Source organism: Mus caroli, unplaced genomic scaffold (assembly GCF_978045245.1).
Source record: "Mus caroli unplaced genomic scaffold, Mus_caroli_1 scaffold_13, whole genome shotgun sequence".
Lineage (NCBI taxonomy): Eukaryota > Metazoa > Chordata > Mammalia > Rodentia > Muridae > Mus > Mus caroli.
In genome coordinates this window covers 102284818-102305316 of record NW_028227268.1, presented here as the reverse complement: position 1 = coordinate 102305316, position 20499 = coordinate 102284818, and the positions used below count along the sequence as shown (strand labels likewise).

At 36.6% G+C, this 20499-nt stretch overlaps 1 protein-coding gene across 4 annotated transcripts in view; it reads left to right on the top strand.

Annotated features, from left to right (window-relative positions):
• Vps54 (VPS54 subunit of GARP complex) overlaps positions 1-20499 on the top strand; it is a 96801-nt gene that overhangs the window by 42430 nt on the left and 33872 nt on the right. For all 4 annotated transcript variants that reach the window (XM_021176328.3, XM_021176330.3, XM_085829088.1 and 1 more), the window contains 4 exons: positions 2262-2647; positions 14779-14905; positions 15752-15859; positions 19029-19084. In XM_021176328.3, the coding sequence (XP_021031987.1) occupies positions 2262-2647; positions 14779-14905; positions 15752-15859; positions 19029-19084 (677 nt within the window). The remainder of the gene's footprint in view (positions 1-2261; positions 2648-14778; positions 14906-15751; positions 15860-19028; positions 19085-20499) is intronic.

The following is a 20499-nucleotide window of genomic DNA, read 5'->3' as shown; positions in this document are numbered from 1 at the left end:
TTAACCCTGATCTTAACTGAAAGACAGTAATAGTATCTTAACTTGGTAGAATAAATTTATGATTGTGAAAAAGGCTCCGAAAGTTACTGAGTGCTGCTTACCTAAAATAGAAGCTGGTGGAATTTTACTTTAAAACAAAACAAAACAAAACTTATGTATGTGTAAGAGAGGAGAAGGCATGTGTGTGGTAGAATTGGTACACCGTGGCGAGGCACTATGCACGTGCAGAGGTCAGAGGACAGATTTGTGGAGTCCATTCCCTCCTTTCTTTCGGTCTGTTGAGTTCTACCGCTTAGGTGGCAGGTTGATTTTTGCCCTCACTTACCAGCCCTAAGTTGATGAATTGTAGTGGAGAGAATATACTAGTTGATAAATTGCTTTGCACTTATCCAAAATATTTCAGTTACAAACCAGCTAACTCTGTAACAGTGACCTAAGAGCACAGTGAACCAACTTTCTGAAATACCATTTTCTTTCATTTTCATATTGAAGATCATTATTTTGAAGAAAAAAAAAAGATTTAGTTAAAATATATTCTACCATATGTGGTGGTGGCCCATGCCTTTAATCCCAGCACTTGGGAGCCAGAAGCAAGGCAGGTCTCCAAGTTCGAGGAAGCCTGGTCTACAGAGCTACTTCCAGGACAGCCAGGGATATGTGGGGAAACCCTGTCTTGAAAAACCAAAAACCAAACACCAAAAAAAAAAAAAAAAAAAAAAAAAAAAAAAGTTCCTGCTACCCTAACTTTACATTTCTGGTTTATAGAACCTGGTCTTTTGCCTTCCCTCGGTCACAGCTTTAGATTTACTGTGCTATGTCTGAGAGTAAGCATCTTGAAAGTTGTTTCTAGTTTAGACCTCTAGGCATATGAAGAATCTTGTAAAGCTTGAATGACAGCAAAGTCTTGCCTCTGTTCTTCCTCAGCACTTGGCTTGGAGCCTCTCAAACTGACTGATTCTTCAGTACATTTTGTTCTACTCTGGTCACGTCAGGTGGCCATTGGATCATGTAATCTGCTTTACTGTTTGTAGTCATGTTGCTTTTCACTGAAAAAGCAGCTGTAGTGAAGATGAGAAGAACAGGAGTATGAGCTCTAGAAAATTGAAAATAAAGATGTCTATTTGTAACCCATTACATGTTTTAAAAATTAAGTAAATGGCCATTATTGAAAATAATACCTTCTAATCATTTAAATCTTAGATACTGAAAGTTCATTAATTCCCCAACGCTGTGAGATTCAGAAATACTGCCTAGCTTATGTAATATGAAATTAACAACAAAGAGAAGTGTGATGATACTGTAATAACAAATGAAGCATCTTCTCTTAGAAAGGAAGAGAGTAAGAGGTACCCACTGGGGTTCAGTAGACATGCACTGGACTCTTAGTGACAGAGGTGATATATACCAGAATTTCAGAAAGCATATTAAATATACAACACTAAGAGTTCAACTTGGTACTGTTATAGTATTCATTATTCATTGAGTTAATCATTTAAGGCATTTATTATTCTCTTAAGAGTATAAAACATTGAAATAAAAATGGCAAATGGATAAAAGAATGGTTTTTAAAATATAAAATAAGCAGTCTTGAAAAAAACTCAAAATGAATTGTATGTAATATGTGACTGACCCAATGATCTGTCTACTGTCGTTTTGAAACAGCATAGTAGAATATGAAGAACAGAGTCTGACAGACTTGAGTTTATATTTTAGTTTGGGTAGTTGCTTAACCATGTGGCTTTATTCAAGTTATTGAGTGCTTTTGTGCTTTCTTATTTATAAAACGGGAATTTATATATATATATATACACAAGCGACTTGTATCTGAAGTTTGTTACAGCTAGAAAACATACGTGCACATGAAATAGATAGTACACAGAAGAAAAAGTTCAGTGTAAAGTAATAACTACTTAGATATGTTGATGTCAGCCAAGGTGATACTTTTCTCTGAAACTCTTAGACTCACAGTACTATTAATATCCGATGGAGTTGTGTGAGGCTGTTACCCTTTAGGAAGAAGGTAGTGTTGGAAGGGTAGTAATGAGGGAAAACAAGTGAGCATGTCTCCTTTGCACTTACATTTATCTATCTTTGGGCGACACTTTTTGACTCCATTTTGTGTACCAGATTCCAAGATCCCTTAATTCAATAATTCACACAATGGAATTTATACTTGTAGAAACCTTTTTGTCATATTTAGAAAGGATTTGGATAGTGATGTACTTAAGATACACCTGTTTTTTCTTTTCTTCCCTTTGAAGCTGAGCCATTATCTGGATATTGTGGAAGTAAACATTGCTCACCAGATCTCTCTACGTTCAGAAGCATTTTTTCATGCAATGACCTCTCAACACGAATTGCAGGACTACCTCAAGAAAACTACCCAGGCTGTAAAAATGCTTCGAGATAAAATTGCACAGATTGATAAAGTTATGTGTGAAGGGTCACTACAGATTTTAAGACTGGCACTTACCAGAAATAATTGTGTTAAAGTATACAATAAACTGAAGTTAATGGCCACTGTACACCAAACTCAGCCTACAGTGCAGGTGTTGTTATCTACTTCTGAATTTGTTGGCGCGTTGGACTTAATAGCAACAACTCAAGAGGTTCTGCAGCAGGAGCTTCAGGGCATTCACAGCTTCCGGTATGTCTGCTAAGCAAGCCGTTAGAAGTAATACCAGAGAAGTTTCAATATTTATATTTATATGTTGGGTTAAAGTATAGATATAGTCAAAGTGAAATGTATATTTTTTCTTTCAGATTGATTTTCTTAGTAATGTTATGTATATTAACAAAAACTATTTACTGGAGATATTTCAATAACTTAAATTTTCTAATAGATGAAATAGATACAAGGCCAATTACAATTTTGAAAACAGTACTTTGAAAGTGTTCAAATAACTGTGTCAGAATGGTAGATCAAGTTAGAAAGGCAAATACCAGAATGCTTTAAATGAATTTAGAATGATTTCTAGAGGCTCATGAAATGGCTCAGTGGGAAAGGCTCTCACCTCCAAGCTCTACATGTTGTCATGGCATCTTATAGTCACATGAACACACATAAATAAATATTAAAAATTGTTGTAATAGGATTTAAGTAGAAAAAAATTAAAATTCACTCCCAGTTTTTAGATTTTTGTCTTAATAGTTAGTGGGAAAAAAAAACCCCTGTCCTTTCTGAGTTCTTTGAGATTACCTAAAAAAAAAAAAACCAACAACAACAACAAAAAAAACAAAATAGGGCTGGAGAGATAAGTCAGTTGGAGAAGTGCTTGCCAAGCAGCTATGGGAACCCAAGTTAGAGCTTTAGAATACACATTTACAGCAATTGGTCATGGTAATGGAGGCAGAACCTGGAAGAGCTCTGAGAGTCACTGACTAGTGAGCCTAATCCACCCAGCAAGTTCCAGACTAACGAAAGCGTGTCTGAAACACAAAGCAGGTGGTACCTGAGAAATGATACCCTCCACGCACACACACACACACACACACACACACACACACACACACACTCACACACAGAAAGACAGATAGACAGACATAGATAGACACACAGACATACTCTGCTCTGTGTAGCAGGGGTGGTGGTGGCTGGAAGTGTTTGTTGTTCATGGTTAGAGAACTTGCTTAGCCTGTACGTTTTATCTTCAGTACCACTAACACAAAACCAAACAAAGCTAATTTGACTATGAAATTACACATAAAATACCTTAAGTTTGTAGCTGTGAATATTGTATGTGAAACTGAGTTATTTGTAGACCGGTCGCAGGAATCAAGATTTCATTATACTATCAGGTTTTGGTGTTTTTGTAGAAGTTCTTGTCTTCTGGCAAATCAGCTCAGAATTTACAGCAAGGGATTACAATTGCAGTCTTAGAGATGTGCTTTAAGGCATATGGGGATGTACTGTATTCCAGGAGAGTTAGAGTCAAAATAAGCTGATTTAAATTGAATTATTAGTTCTCCTTAACTAGCATTATATATTTGGAATGTTTAGAAAATGCATTTTAACTTGAATTAAGTCACTGATTCGTTCATTTACTGAAGAAATGGCATTGAGCACCTAGGAATGTCAGGCCGAGTGCAAGATTTTTGAGTCATGAACAAAGCAGAGATTCTCTGCTCTAACAATTTCCACTGTGTATTTTGTCAGGGAGAGGGGTTAAGGTTAAACACATGGCTTGGCAGTTTTGATGGTGTACACATTGCTGTGTAACTCTTAACGCTGGGAACATAATCCAGATTTTAATGGTTGTGAAAATTGAAAGCATTTTGAAAGCTATTATTGAAAATCCTCTCTTTAAAATTATATTAACACATAAAATTTTGAATACATGGACCATTGATGTATATTATGTATGGGTTTATGTAAAAATCAGGTATATCTACCTTAAATTCTCAGAATGCATATCTGCTTATCAGCAATTTTTAAAAAAGATCTATTTATTTATTATATTTAAGTACACTGTAGCTTCAGACACACCAGAAGAGGTTGTCAGATCTCATTATGGATGGTAGTGAGCCACCATGTGGTTGCTGGGATTCGAACTCAGGATCTTTGGAAGAGCAGTCGATGCTCTTAACTGCTGAGCCATCTCTCCAGGCCCCAGCAATTCTTAATAAGCCATATTAGGAAGCTGAGGGCAACAATGGGTATAAGAAGTCAGTCATCACCAGTGCAGCCTCAGTGAGTCATGTGAGCCAGCCAGTGCTGCCATTGTTCTTGTTCACTGGCCAGAAAGGTCCCTAGCTTAACTGGTAGGAGTACCTTCCTGTAGTTCATGTTCATTTCCCGTAAGATTTTCTCCATTGGAGCCAGTAGTGAAAACATCTCAACCTAGCTTCACTAACAGTTTATTTTTCCAAATGTTCTCTAAGGGTGGTGGTCATTGCAGACAGTCTACGTCTCTTAAGTTCTTCGATAGGGTAGTGATAGAATCATTAACTTCTCCAGCAGCAATGCCTGTAAGTGATGTAATGTGCTGTGAGTGTTGGAGATAGTGCCCAGTGAGGGACTGGAAGCCCTCTTAGAGTTTTCATATGATTCTTAGATTAAGAGGGATGTGAGGGCAGCAAGCAGAGCAGAACTCCACAGCAGCATTAAGTCCTCAGGACACGTGGACCTCTGGGTTGTGCCACACTGAGCTCACCCATTGGGGCTTTGGTAACCGGTGGGCTGTATTCCATGAGTTCTACAGCCATTTGTCATTCCTCCCTTGGCAGTATTTTAATTTTCTGACAAATCTACTTGATAAATTTACATTCTTTATTTATATAAGCAATTTGCAGTTAATTTAATATAAGATTGTTAGATATCAGTGTTCTCTTTTTGCAAAGCTTCATTGGCATTTTTAGTGCTGTTTTTATTTAAAAGTGCAGTTAATTTTGGATTCATTATGGTTTTTGTCCAGTCAGTTGGGGAAATGTACACTTCAGGGTTGCCTTTTATTCTAAGCACTGTTGGTACAAACTGTATTATTTTTAAATTAAGAACTTTCTATGTAAATTTCACCTGCTTCCCACCTGGGGCATAACTTAGAAAAGCCTTTAATCTCTTTCTTAGTAGACCAACCAAGGACACCAATGGTTTAAGTTGTTGATAGTGTGCAATTTTTAGAGATACTAGTATAGGTTTTACATTTGCTTGTGACGTTTGTCTTATTCTTTAATTAATTAATTAATTTATTTATTTATTGTTTTTTGAGACAGGGTTTCTCTGTATAGCTCTGGCTGTCCTGGAACTCACTCTGTAGACCAGGCTGGCCTCAAACTCAGAAGTCTGCCTGCCTCTGTGTCTGCCTGCCTCTGTGTTCCAAGTGCTGGGATTAAAGGCGTGTGCCACCATGCCCAGCTTTAGCTTACATTTTAAGGGGATTTTTATTTCAAACTTTTAATAGTCATATTATCAAAAGACTTATTTTTTTTAAAGAATTCAAATATTGTTATTGGTGTGTCATTTTCTGTATATTGTTAACATTTCTTTCTAGTGACAGAAAATAATAGTTTATTTTCTTTTTATTTTCATTTCAGAGCTATTGGCCTGAAAAGTTTATGTGTAAGCTTTGCTTTCTGCCTAGTAAACCTCAAACTATTTCATTTTTATCCTCTAATGACATCTTACTGTAATTTATTGTATTACTTACTTTACTGTCAGGCTTTTAAATGTCTTGGGCAAGAGGTGTATTATGTACATCTTAGTACACAGTTGGTGTGAATTACCAAAAAGAAAGTACATTTTTATTCTTGGTACATTCTTTTTCTGTCCTTTTAAACATTTTGTAATCATTGGGTTATGGTGATGATAACTATTTAAAATTAATTATTAATCACTATTTTGTAGTACATACCTGCGATTCTCAATCCTGGCTGTGTAATAGGCTCTTAGAAGAGCTTTGAAGAAAGGTATATAATACCAATTGAAACAAATTAAGAATACTTCTACAATATAAGGCTTCAAGCACTGTGTATTTTCAAAGCTCTCTGAGAAGTTCTGATATGGGCCAGAATTGTGGTGCTAATTATGACCACTGCTGGGTTCTCTGAATTTTTAGATTTTATATTAAAGTGCTCACATCTATTTATGTAAATTTCTTTTTCTTTCTTAACAAAAATTTCAACCAAAGCATCTTTCTTTTTCAGAGAAGTACTGTGTATCCGATATAAGTTACCAAGCCTGATCTCTTTTCTGAGCCTATAATTTATTCAGGTGGAAATTTTGGCTTAAATTCAATACCTAATTCCTACAATGATTGTTGTGTATATTTATTATTTTTTGTAATTAAAAAATCAGTGATTTTACTGTTTAAAAATACTGTAATACTGGACAGTTTTAATTATAATACATTTTAAACTATCACCCATGAAAAATTTTTAGCAATAAAATAGTCATTGAAATAATACATATAACTTTTGCTGTATGAACTTAGAGGTATTATTAAATTTAACAGTACTCAAATTCTTACATAGATATAATATAGAAATCTCAATATGGACTCTTTCTCTCTCTCCCCCCCTCTCTCTCTATATATGTATATATATATTGTGTGTGTATATATGTATGTATATATGTGTGTGTGTATATATATATATGTGTGTGTGTGTATGTGCATATATATATATAAGCATATATATATATATATAAAAGCACATATATATATGCTTTAATTACTTTGAAATCCAGGGCTGTTTCTGCTTTTTTTTAATCATAACCATTTGTGAGAACCGAGAGCATCTATCGAGTACATTGTTCCCTGAAGTAAGTGTGCTGTGTGTATTAGATGAACTGTTCAATTGTCCTCTATAGGAACTTTGAGATAGGCTGTGCTATCCTGTTTCCAGGGATACTGGAAGTGAGGCTTAGATGGCCTTAAATAATTTGTTCCAAGTCATACAGCTAGTTCTGAAAGAGTAGAAGGAGGATTCAGACATCTCATTAGAGCTTAGAGCTGTGCTTAATGTATTTGAATGAATATCTTATTTGACCCCAGATAACTGAACATAAACTGATTTTATAGTAATATAGATATGAAATTGTAGGCAATTGTGCTGGTTTTACTGAACAAGGAACCACCATCGTAATTCATATTCAGATAAAAATTCATGAAATTAGTTTTCTAGTTGTAAGCCTGCCTGCCTTCCTTCCCTCCCTTCCTCCCTCCCTCTGTGCTTCCTTCCCATCATCCCTTCTTCTCCCCTTCCCTTTCTCTTCCCCCTCCCTTCCTCCATTTTTCCCTCCTTTAAAAGTTTTCTAACCGGGGCCTAGCAAACACAGAAGTGGATGCTCACAGTCAGCTATTGGATGGATCACAGGGCCCCCAATGGAGGAGCTAGAGAAATTACCCAAGGAGCTAAAGGGATCTGCAACCCTATACGTAGAACAACAATATGAACTAACCAGTACCCCAGAGCGCTTGACTCTAGCTGCATATGTGTCAAAAGATGGCCTAGTTGGCCATCACTGGAAAGAGAGGCCCATTGGACATGCAAACTTTATATGCCCCAGTACAGGGGAACGCCAGGGCCAAAAAGTGGGAATGGGTGGGTAGGGAAGTGGGGCGGAGGGTATGGGGGACTTTTGGGATAGCATTGGAAATGTAATTGAGGAAAATTCGTAATAAAAAAATATTAAAAAAAAAGTTTTCTAAAAGGTATTCGGCATCCAGAGTTAGTTATGGGTTTCAGCGTTCTGTGGTTTCATTGATAAGAACCACCTTATGATTACAGTTAAGGAATTTAGTTTGTTGGTTGCATCAAAATATTAAACACAATCCTATAGTCCTATATAATTTGAAATTTAGTTTCCAAGTGTTAGAATAATAAAATATGCACATTTTATATTTTGAGATAAAGTCAAGAGATTTTTCTGTTTGATAAAATAAGAACTGTAGACTCTTAATATACAAATTTTTTTCTGATACAAGTAGCATGAAGGTCACTGTGTTGAATATCTTTCTTAGTAGAAAATCCAAATTAATCTATACATCTAATTAGAAAGCATTACAATTTTTCCAGTTAGTTGGATTTGGTGATTTTTCAGAAATATTTCGGAATTTTTGTTTTGTTTTGGTACTTACAGTATTCACTGTTCTCTAAAGAAACAGAATTGGTAAAATAAACACACACCCAGCACACACGTTCACTCACTTATAGTGAGGGGGGCATTTATTAAAGATATTTCTGGGTTGTAATCCAGATAGCCCAACAGTGACTGTCTTCAAGTGGAAAGGCTAAGAATCTGGTTTAGTCCACATGCAGTCCCAATTTGGTGCTGGAGTACAGGAAATTCCTAGAGAGCTGCTGGTCTTCATTCTGCATCGGAAACCTGAAGACGTGGGTTCCGATTCAAGTGAAGGAAGGCCTCAGCAGTAGGGTGGGTGAACTTGCCAGCAAGAGTCAGGGCAAACAGGCCAACATCAAAAGCTTCTCTCTTCGATATCCTTTTATGTGGGCTGCCACTAGAAGGTATAGTCCAGATTCAGGGCAGCTGTTCTCACTTCTATTTTCAGTCAAGAAAATCACTGGTTTGCTCAACTGCTTGGGTTTCAGTTGATTATAGATGTAGTTGAGTTGACAACCAAGATTAGCCACCACAATATTACCACTTTAAATTATTGTATGAGATTATTAAGCTACATATTTGTATTTATTTTGAGACATGGTCTCACAAGGTCTCCCCAGACTGGCCTGGAACTGACAGCCTATCAGGTTAGGCTGGCCAGAAATTCAAAAAGATCTGCCTGCCTCTGCTTCCCTACTGTGCCACATGTCAAGTCAGCTACATACTTTTTAAATGAACTGCTTAGACATATCTTTGTATGTATGTTTTATTCATAACATATTACTTAATAGCTTAATAGATTACAAGTGTATATCTCTTCCTTATCTGAATTTAAGAATGTATAAAAATGAAGCTACTCAAGATATTTAAGACTATCTGAGGCTGGGTAGTGGTAGCACAGTCCTTAAATCCCAGCACCCCGAAGGCAGAGACAGGCATATCCTTTGAGTTTGAGGCCAGCCTGGTCTACAGAGTAAGTTCCTGAAAGCCAGGGCTTCACAGAGAAACCCTGTCTCCAAAACAAGACAAAACAAACAAAAAACCCAAAGACTGAGAACCTCATATTTACGCCAGAAATTTTTATTATTTTAGTAAGAAAATCTTAGTAGGTACATTCATACGAATTCAACACTAGATTTTTTTTTTTAAGGTGGGGTTTGTTGAAGACTGTCAAACCCAGAGTTAACATATACCTGAGTATTGGTTTCTAATCTAGATTAAAAGAGAATCCATGATCTCTACAAAAATATTAGCATCTCCATAATACTAGAGTGGGCTAGCAGTATTAAATTTATATATAAATATATATTGTGTCTTATTACTATAGTTAAAAAAATTGAGAACATAAATACAGAAGAAAATAAGGGAAATCAAGAAGATATAGGAAATACTGTGTAACCTATGAGCCATCAATAGGTGGCTTTCTTTTTTCTTTGCAACTCCTGACTCCTGAATTATTTAAGATACAAGTATTTTGCTTCAGCCATTGTATTAAATGTATTTTTAAAAGATGAGATTTAAAAAAATCTCTAATGTCACTGATATCTTCAAATAGCTAGTTGTTGATGACATGTCTCTGTTTGTCCCCAATTTTTATAGTGTTTGGTTGCAATATATAGCTATCTAAATAATATCTACAGAGCAACTGGCTGGTATTTTCCAAGTGTCTTTTGTTATAAAGCTTTATCTTTATTTTCTCCTCTTCAGAGTGTTCTTTGAGAACTCCATCCTCATGCTCTCATGCTTCCCTTCTATTTATGTTTTCTGGAATTGGAAGATGATTAGATTTTCTTACAGGAGTGCTGAATATGGAACAGTGCTAAGTCTGAGCATACATGCTCTCATCATTATTGTTTATTAACTGGACTATGCCTGTAGAGAGATCCCTCCATTAACAATTATAGTTGATGCTTTGAAAACACACATTTGGAATTGTGACAGTTTAAGAAAGTCTTATAAGAGTATTGCCTAAAACTATTTTTAAAACTTAGAAAAAGTTAAGAATGTTGTAAATGTATGGGATATATGTAGACAGTAGTTTATCATTTCCTATCATAAAGCACAAACCTTTACAGGTTAAGTAAAACCTGTTCAAACTTCCCTGGTAGTGTGCAGCTGTCCATGGCTTCATTCACAGCTGAGATGTGGACAAGCATAAGGATGTTATCGTTAACTGCACAAGCTGCATTGTTGCTGTGGTTGGTGCTCAGTGCAGTGCCAAGAACATCTGCTTAAAACTGTGACACACATAACTCCTGTGCAAGTCAGACGTGTCTCCAGAGCATCGCTGACCACAGTGAAAAGGAACTCTTTTAGCTGCTGGTTTACCAAGCCAGCTTAGATAAATCATTGAGAACCTGCCTCAAAATAAAAAGTGAAAAGATAGTGGGGAGATAGCTCAGTCATAAAGACCTTGTCTGTAGCATGCATGAGATCCTGTGTTCAATGCCCAGTAATGTAAAAGGGAAAAGGAAAAAAAAGCAGCCTTTTTTTTACATGTTTTTCACATTACAGAATACAAAGTAAGTGTTAAATTATGTTGCTGGTTCGGCTGCTGGACAATTTGTCTTCAGCTAGCGGATTTGAAATGGTAAATTGGGAATCCAGCATCTTCGTATGGTAGCTGATAAGCTGTTCTTAAATCCTTATGCTAAGTAATGAATTTAGATTTATAAGCATTTGATGTTTTTAAGTCTTTTTTTTTTAAAGCCTTTTGCTTTTTTTTTTTTTTTTTGTAGATACTTAGATTGTCTGATGTTTTATTGGTGGTTCTACCAGTTTCTTGAGTCCTTTTAATGAGTCCATGAGAAATAGCTTGAAAATGTGCTTTCTTTGTGCTATGACAGCATACTTACACATATTTTTATCTTGGATATGTAAGCTGTCACTGCTTTATGGATTCTTCCTTTTAAAAAGAAATTTAAATGTTATTATTCCTGTGTGTATGTGTGTATGTATGCGTATAACTTTTAGGAGTCACTTCCTACCTTCTGGCAAGGTCTTGCTGTTTCTCTTGTTCTAGTTAGCCCAGTTCTTTTGAGACAGTTTTCCTCCTTCTTTGTAGTTGTAGGAGTGTTGCGATTATAAATACACAACATTGCATCTGGTTTTCTTTTTTGTCCCCCACTGCACAGGGATTCTCTCTGTAGACCAGGCTGTCCTCGAACTCTCAGAGATCTACCTGCCTCTGCCTCCCAAGTGCTGTGATCAAAGGTGTGTGCCTGGTGCACCTGGCTTTCTTGTGTGGATTCAAATAATTGAGTTTAGGCCATTTCACTTGTGTGGCAAGTGCTTTTACCTGCTGAGCTACCTCATCAGCCTGTTTCTTTTAGTGTGAGATTGTGTTTAGAAATCCTAGCTATTGGATTGGATGTAATTTCTATGCTTTTGTAGTGCATAGAACTAGAGAATAATTTTACTTTTTAATTTTGCCTTTTAAATTATTTTACAAAATTTCAATTTATTTGTTGATGTTCAGATTGAGCCCAGAATCTCATGTATGCTAAGTGTTCACTCTAGTACTGAGCAAGTTTTCCTTTTTAGAGGAACCTTTGAGCCTATGTGGTTATTTGACATTCACATTGATGCCTGTAGGATGTTACTTATTTAGTTCTATTATCTCCTTTGACCAGACTGAAAATGTGATTCTTAGATACCAACACCATTTCTCATTTGTTTTAGTACACAGTATGCTCTCAGAACTAGCAGTATTATTTTGATGGTTTCTTCTCCCCACTTTTATCTGTGGGTATGATCCAGGACCTCAGTAGATGCCTACACGTAGTACCAAACCCTATGTGAGCTTTTCTCCTAGGATACCTGTGGTAAGTTAGGCACCATCAAAGGTAAACAATGACTAACAATTGTAACAATACATTGCAAAGATGTACTGTTAAATGGATGAAGTGTATACTACGTGTTTCAGACTATATTATGATTTATCTAGTTAGAGCTCCATTTGTCAGTATTTGGATTACTTTCCCGGCTCCCTTCCTCTTTTGAGGCAGGATATCAGTGTACAGCTCAGGCTTGAGCTCAGTTCTCATGCCTTAGCCTGCTCACTGCTGGGAACATAGGTGACCACCATGCCTGGCTTCCACTTCCTTAGCTGCAGTGCTGCTATGAGTGAGTATGTATGTATGTATGAATGAATGAATGAATGAATATGTGTACGTATGAATGAATGTATGTATGAATGATTATTATTTTTAACTTTGTCTAGCACACTTGTGATTCCTATTCTAAGAAGTGGGGTTCCTGGATCAAAGAGAAACTGCCAAAGTAGTTTTGCTAGGTTCTGACAGTGTTTTAGTTTGTGTTATTGTGAATTGTTGGTGCCATTTATTTAGAAGACATAAATCCTCTTGGTAACTATAAGAAATATTTTCATATTGCAAATACAAATTCATCCTCTTATTTTATTTATCGTTTGTTTCAAAATTATCACTGCCTCTGCTTTCCATAAACTGTTTGTGATAGAACATTATCCTCCTAAAAGCTGTAATGGCTTTAATTTTGAAAATTGTACTGTATGCAACCTGTCTTTATAAACACAGCTGCTGCTATTGTGGCCTTCCTTTTCAAGTAAATGCAGTATATTACAATTAGTTGTATTAAATTTATATCTAATATAAAGTTAAGTTTAAAGTATTAAAAATCAAGACAGACCTGTTTATATTATTTGTTTATTGAGATAGTTCTTGCTGTTGCTGTCCTGAAACTCATGATCCATCTGCCTCAGCCTCCCAGTTGTTAGGGTCACAGGTGCCACCATACCTGACCAGAGCTTTTTATTTATTTTAATTTGTATGTTCATTTGGTTTGTTCAGTTGTATAGTCCTGGGAGTTGGACCCAGGGCCTTACACATGGTAGGCAAGTGTTCTGCCACTGGGCCACATTCCAAGGTAGAACTTTTATATTTCCTAAGAATGAAGTGAAGTATAGAAAGATTTCACTAGTTTAGAATAAGATGTCTGTAACTAGAAGGGGAGCTGTTCAGGAGGAGGAAGGGGACCAGAGAGAACAATAGAGCATAAATGTGGTTAGGTTAGATACATGTGTGAGAATATGGGAACAAAACCCATGTGTTGTTTTATATGAGTTTCATGTGATTTACTGTATAGTCAAGGCTGACCTGATCCTCCTGCCATCACCTCTCAAAGTGATGGAATTATAGGCATGACACACAGTTTGTATGGTGGGAATTGAATTTAGGACACATGCTTGGTAAGTGCTGGATCAGCTGTGCCACATTCCTACTAAAAATTGCTTGTAGGAACCAGCTCTCTCCTATCACATGGGTACCAGGGATCAAATTCATGTCTTTAGGCTTGGCAGCACAATTCTTTAGCCCTGGGCATCTCACTAGCTCCAAACCCATTATTTGGACAATTAATATATGCAAACAAAAAAGGGAAGATTATTGTACTTCAACTGCTTTTCCCTTGCCATATAAACAGACTTTCCTTTTCCATTTTCCCCTTGCATTTTGAATTTTGAAATAGTTTAGGTCAACTAGGTTATCTAGGTTTCTCAGTTCATTGTTTTTGTGAAGCTTATTAGATTTGTGACAAAAATATGTTGAAGCTAAAGATACTTTTAGTCATAAGCTTTAATAAATTTTTAAAGATTTTATTTAGTTTTTTAATGTGCAGGTATTCTGTCTTCATGTATGTGTACTGCATATGGGCCTAGTACCTGTAGAGGCCAGAAGAATATCAGATTCCCTCAACTGGAATTAAAGGTGATCATTAGGCTCCATATAGATTCAGAAAATTGAACTCATGCCTTCTCCAAGAGTAGCAAATGCCTTTAAGTCCTGGCATCTGCTTCTCTGATCATTTAGATTATCTCTATAAAGGAATAGGGTCTGCAAAATATTAGGGACTAGTGTTTGCTGAATAAATGAGTGGCTAGGGAGCCACTACCACTGATAGTCACTAAATGGCAATGAAGAAATGAATTTGAACAGCTGATAGTTCATCTATAAAAAGCAGTCATAAAATTTATCAAGTAACCAGGTTTACTGCAATGTATTGTACTATTTAGAGTTTAAAGGGTTAAACAAGTAAAGTTACGATGCTGGAGATGAAGTGACAGGACAGTGATTTTTGCTTATGAAAACATTGTTGAATAAGTACTGTCGGTTAGAAACCTTTTGAAATTGGAATAAATTTATGACTTAGTGAATATATATGTTTTTCTTTCCTTTTGGTAGGCATTTGGGATCACAGCTTTGTGAATTAGAAAAGCTGATTGATAAAATGATGATTGCAGAATTTTCTACTTATTCTCATAGTGACTTAAATAGACCACTGGAAGGTGAATGCCAAGTTTTAGAAGAGGTATGTGTTTGGACTGTGGAATCCAAGAATTGTCTTTGCTTACTATTGTTTCCTTTACAGCTTCAGTTTATAGCACATTCTTCTCAGATCATAGTGGACAAAATTACCTCAAATTTCCATGTCTTTCAGACGTTTGAAGCCCTGTGTTAGCTATGTATCTTAATAAAATCCTATGAAGCAGAGAATGGAGTACTGCCATAGCTTTCTTAAAAATTGGAATTGAAATGAGGTCTGTAAAGGTTACAAACCAAGTTCAAAGTAGAGCTATAAGATGAATGACTTAATTTATTTTCTATGGGCATGTATCTACTGGGTTTATATTCTGTAAAAAATGATAATTATGTGGTAATTTGTTCATTCAAATTCACCAATCACCTATTTGTATGTTTAAATAAATATATCATATCCAGGTTTCATTCATCTGGTAATTTTGCAGTGCAGATATTTCCGAGAACTACCAGGAAAAGAAAAAGAATCTGAAGTCCCTGACTCATAATTGCCTAAAGAGGTGTGCAGGTGTGCAGTGAGAATCCCCCTTGGAGTTCAGGCTGACTGTACAGTCTTCTGGACTGTAGGGACTCTGGACTCTTAACTGTGGGGATGAGGATAAAAGACCTGTTAGTGTTGGTTTGTCCCTAAGCCAGTTTCGTTTCATCTATTATGGTAGAATAGGATATACCTTTTGGAACACAGACTCCAAAAATCTGGTGGCAAGGTTGCTGTGGGAGGCATTACACTCTGTTTAGGCAGAAATCTGAGAGTCTGACATAATCATGCTGAGAAGTGTTTCTGTTTTTAAGTTAAATTTCAAATGTAAAACTATACATCTTTCTTTTATTTTAATAGGAAAGATTAGTATCTCTTGTATTTGGGCTTTTGAAACAAAGAAAACTTAATTTTTTAGAAATCTATGGTGAAGAAATGATTATTACAGCAAAGAACATCATTAAAGAGGTATTGTGCATTTTTATTTAATACATGATTTGACACCTGTGAAGTCATTTTTGTGTCACCTAGTTATATGTAAAATATGCAGCATAATAGAAATACTTGGTCATTTTGTTAAAAATTATATACATGGAAAAATAAGAGAGGCATTAACCTAGCAGCCAGAACCACTACTTTAAGATGTTACGTGTTTCTTACTGTTACACATATGACTTTGGACAGATTTCAGAACCCACATAAGCATTTGTTTCCACATTGTTTTCCAAACCTCCAGAAATATCTGCTTTATGATTTTATAAAATTGTACCAACATCATATTGGTTAGACCTATTTTGTCTTTTTGTCAAGATGGAATATTTAAAAGTTTTAATTTGATACTGTAAATAAAACTGTGGCAGACTTCTTGTGAATAAAGTTACTTTATTTGTCATATTTAAGCCTTTTTTTTTTTTAAGAAAAGAGGATTGAGAAGTTGGCTCAGTCAGAGAACCTCGTTTGATCCTTAGAACTTATCTGAATGTGCTGGACACAAGCGTGTAGTATAATCCCATCGTGGAGTGGCAGAGAGGAAGATCCTGGGGCTGCCTGGCCAGCCAGTCCATCCTAGTAGATGAACTGCAGGCCAGTGAGTAACCCTGTCTGAAAGGAACTGGTTGGCTTTCCTGAGGATGACACTTGAGATGTCCTTTGGTCTCCATGAGTGCACACAAACTTGCATACCCAGATGCACACACGTACATACATACATGCACATAGGGAAACAACAAAAAGATGGTGTTCTTAGATTGATGCCCCAAAGCAGAATTGTTGATTAGAGAGTGAAAGTTATTTTACATTGTTTAATACATAAAACTAAATCATTGTCTTAAAAACATTTACTAATTTATACTCCCCACAATAAATATATGAATGTTAACTTCCTTTTTGCACTGCTTAGAAAGTTAGTAATAACTTAAAATCTTTTAGATTTTACCCAGGCTTTATGGTGCACATGTTAGACAGTACTCTACTACTAAGCTGAACTCAAACTCTGCCATGTTTTTACTTTCCCTTGATCTTTGTTTTGATTTTCTTTACCTTAGATAATTTTACAAAGTGTTTATTAGGCATAATCATCATTAAATTAAATGTACATAAGTTTTCAATGTTTATATAAAATACACAAAACTATAATTGCTTTCTCTTTTACTAAACTGGTTGAAATTGTATTTCGAAATATAGCTATTTTGGAAAATTGTTGGTAGTATTTACTAATGTTAAATATATACACATTACAGAATTCTGTTCTTAAGTATTCATGTAACAGAAATACTGAGGTAATTCATTCAAACATAGTAGAGTATACATGGCAGCACTGTTTGCCACTGGAGAAAAAGGAACATTCTGGATTGCATCATTTGAAATAGAGAGATAAACAGAATTGCAGTATATATGTACAATAAAATACTAATATCTCAATGAAATTTTGTGAATTACTTAAAACTATATACATATAATATAAAACCAGACACAAGAAGAGTATACACTGTAGGATTTCCTCCTGCATGTAAGACATAGTGTATTAGTTAGGGTTCTCTAGAGTCACAGAACTCATGGATAGTCTCTATATAGTAAAGGAATTTATAGATGACTTAACAGTCTGCAGCCCAATTCCCAACAATGGTTCAGTTGCAGCTGTGAATGGAAGTCCAAGGATCTAGCAGTTACTCAGTCTCACACAGCAAGCATGCGAGGGAGCAAGAGCGAGACTCCCTTCTTTCAATGTCCTTATATTGTCTCGAGCAGAAGGTGTAGCCCAGATTAAAGGTGTGTTTCACCACACCTTTAATCCCAGATGACCTTGAACTCGGAGATTTAATCTTCTGAAATCCATAGCTACTATGCCTCAAGATCTCCATACCAAGATTCAGATCAGAAACTTCTATCTCCAAGCCTCCAGATTAGGGTCACTGGTGAGCCTTCCAATTCTGGATTGTAGTTCATTCCAAATATAGTCAAGTTGACAACCAGGAATAGTCACTACACATAGGCAAGATGAATATATACTTTAGACACTGTTCATAGTAATAACATTCCGGGTGTGGGGTGATGCCTTCCAGGTAAGAGCACTGGCTGTTCTTGTAGCGAGGGCATCAGGGTCTGTGAGCGTTATCATGGTGGCCCACAACTGTATTTACCTTCAGTTGGAGTGGTTCCAACACCCCCTGGCCTCCACAGGCACTTCATGCATGTGTGAGCAGACAAACATGCAGGAAGACACTCATACACTAAAAATAAAACCTTAAAAGAGAGTGACTTACTGGGCAAAGAATAGAATTCTAAGCACTTAAAATACTCAAGTTCCATAAGTGAATTCTAGTTTAACAGATAGCACCCTCTGTGTGAAAGTGCTATACTTTCTGTATAATCCGTATGTGTTTTCTGGGACTGTGTATTTATTGTAGTTGGGCCCTATGTTTAATCCTTACCACCACACATGCAGAAAAGGATTATTGTAGTTTTGAATTCTATTTATTTATTTATTTATTTAAAATATTTTATGTATGAATGCTTTGCTTGCAAGTATATGTGTGCATCATTTGCATGCCTGGTACCCAAGGAGGCCAGAAGGCATTGGAGCATCTGGAACTGGCTATGAGCTGCCAAGTGGGTGCTGGGAATCAAATCTGGGTCCTCTGGAAGATGAACCAGTGCTTTTAACCACTGAGCTAAGTCTACAGCCCAGTTCTTATGCTTTTAGTTGATATGTGTGTGTGTGAGCACATTCAAGTGCATGTAGAGTGGTGGCCATGCATGTGTGTGCACACATGTGGAGGCCAGAGGACAGTCTTGGATGTCCTTCTGGGGACATCCACCTTGTTTTTTGAGACAGTTTGTTATTAAACCTGGAGCTTGCCTAATAGGCTAGGCTGGCTGGTTAGTGAGCCCCAGGCTTCTGCTTATCTCCGGTTCCTCAGTGATGGGATTACAGGGGTGTTCAGCCACACTTGGCTTTTTAATATGAATTCTGGGAATTAGATTTAGATCTTTATATTTGCAGGACAAGCACCTTACAGACTGAGCTGCCCCACCCCTAACCTCACGATGTTCTTTTTAATGTACAGATGAAACATGAATTAGTTGGGGTTCTAAAGACAATTAACCAAATTGCCCTTTTTTTTTTTTTAAATTGCAGCGTGTGATTAATAAAGTTTCACAAATAGAAGAAATAGACACAGACGTTGTTGTAAAGTAAGTATACATATGTATATAGCTTTGTGTTTATCAGTTAGGGAAAAGGACATGTACAAATTATAATTTTTTTCTTTTGCTCCCAATAATCTATTTTTATAAATTATAATTTTAAGGTTACTAAACTAAGTAATTGTTGGCTGAGACTTGGGTCAGGGTGTAAAAATATTATACCTGATAATAAAGTACCCTTAAGAGATAATGCTGTGACTTAACTTCAAGCCTGGAGTGGCCCCATTTTGGCACTACGCCAAGGTTGAGCTAGTTTCCTCCACCCCCTGGTGAAATCCCTACGCTATTCAGAGCATGAAAGAAACAATTGAAAGTGCTAAAACTGGTAGCTTCAAACACATTACAGTTAAGGAAGCTGTGCTGACTGGTTTGGTGGCCACTGAGGTGTGGATGTGGTTTTATCTCGGAGAGATAGATCATAGGCAAACACGGCATTGTTGGCTATGATGTGTGAAGACCAGTCTTTCACTTTGAATCTGAGTTCTTATTTGAATGTTCTTGGACCGTGTTTAATGAGACTGCTATCCAAATAAATACTAGCTTTCAAATTAAAAAAAAAGATAAGGGAAATAAGTGTTCAACAAAATTCAGAAAAAAGATAGTACTGTCTTTGAATTAAGGACCTTGGATAGAGGAAACAGCCGCCATGATATAGACTCTTCAGGGAGGGAACTGGAGGAGTAGGTCCAATACAGCCCACCCCTTATCTTCAGGAGATACTTTTAGAGCTCCTGTGAAAGCCTGTGTCTTAGTCAGGGTTTCTATTCCTGCACAAACATCATGACCAAGAAACAAATTGGGGAGGGAAGGGTTTATTCAGCTTACACTTTCCACATTGCTGTTGATCACCAAAGGATGCAGGACTGGAACTCAAGCAGGTCAGGAAGCAGGAGCTGATGCAGAGGCCATGGAGGGGTGTTACTTACAGGCTTGTTTCCCATGGCTTGCTCAGCCTGCTCTCTTATAGAACCTAAGACTACCAGCCCAGAGATGGCACCACCCACAAGGGGCCTTTCCCCCTTGATCACTAATTGAGAAAATGCCTTACAGTTGGATCTCATGGAGGCACTTCCCCACCTGAAGCTCCTTTTTCTTTGATAACTCCAGCCTGTGTCAAGTTGACACACAAAACCAGCCAGTATAGCCTGTGACCACAGACAGGAGGGAACTTTCTCCTGTGTGTGTGTGTGTGTGTGTGTGTGTGTGTGTGTGTGTGTGTGTGTGTAAATACAGTGTTTTTCCTTATGTGCCTTCTATTACTATTACATAGTACAGGGGGTCATGTGTTTCTAACCTGCTGCGTTCTTTGGGTCATTGTTCTTATGTAGATGATCTGTTAGCTGAGGTTGTTACTAAGTGAATATTGGGCAGGTAGTATATACAACATGGATATATTAAATAAA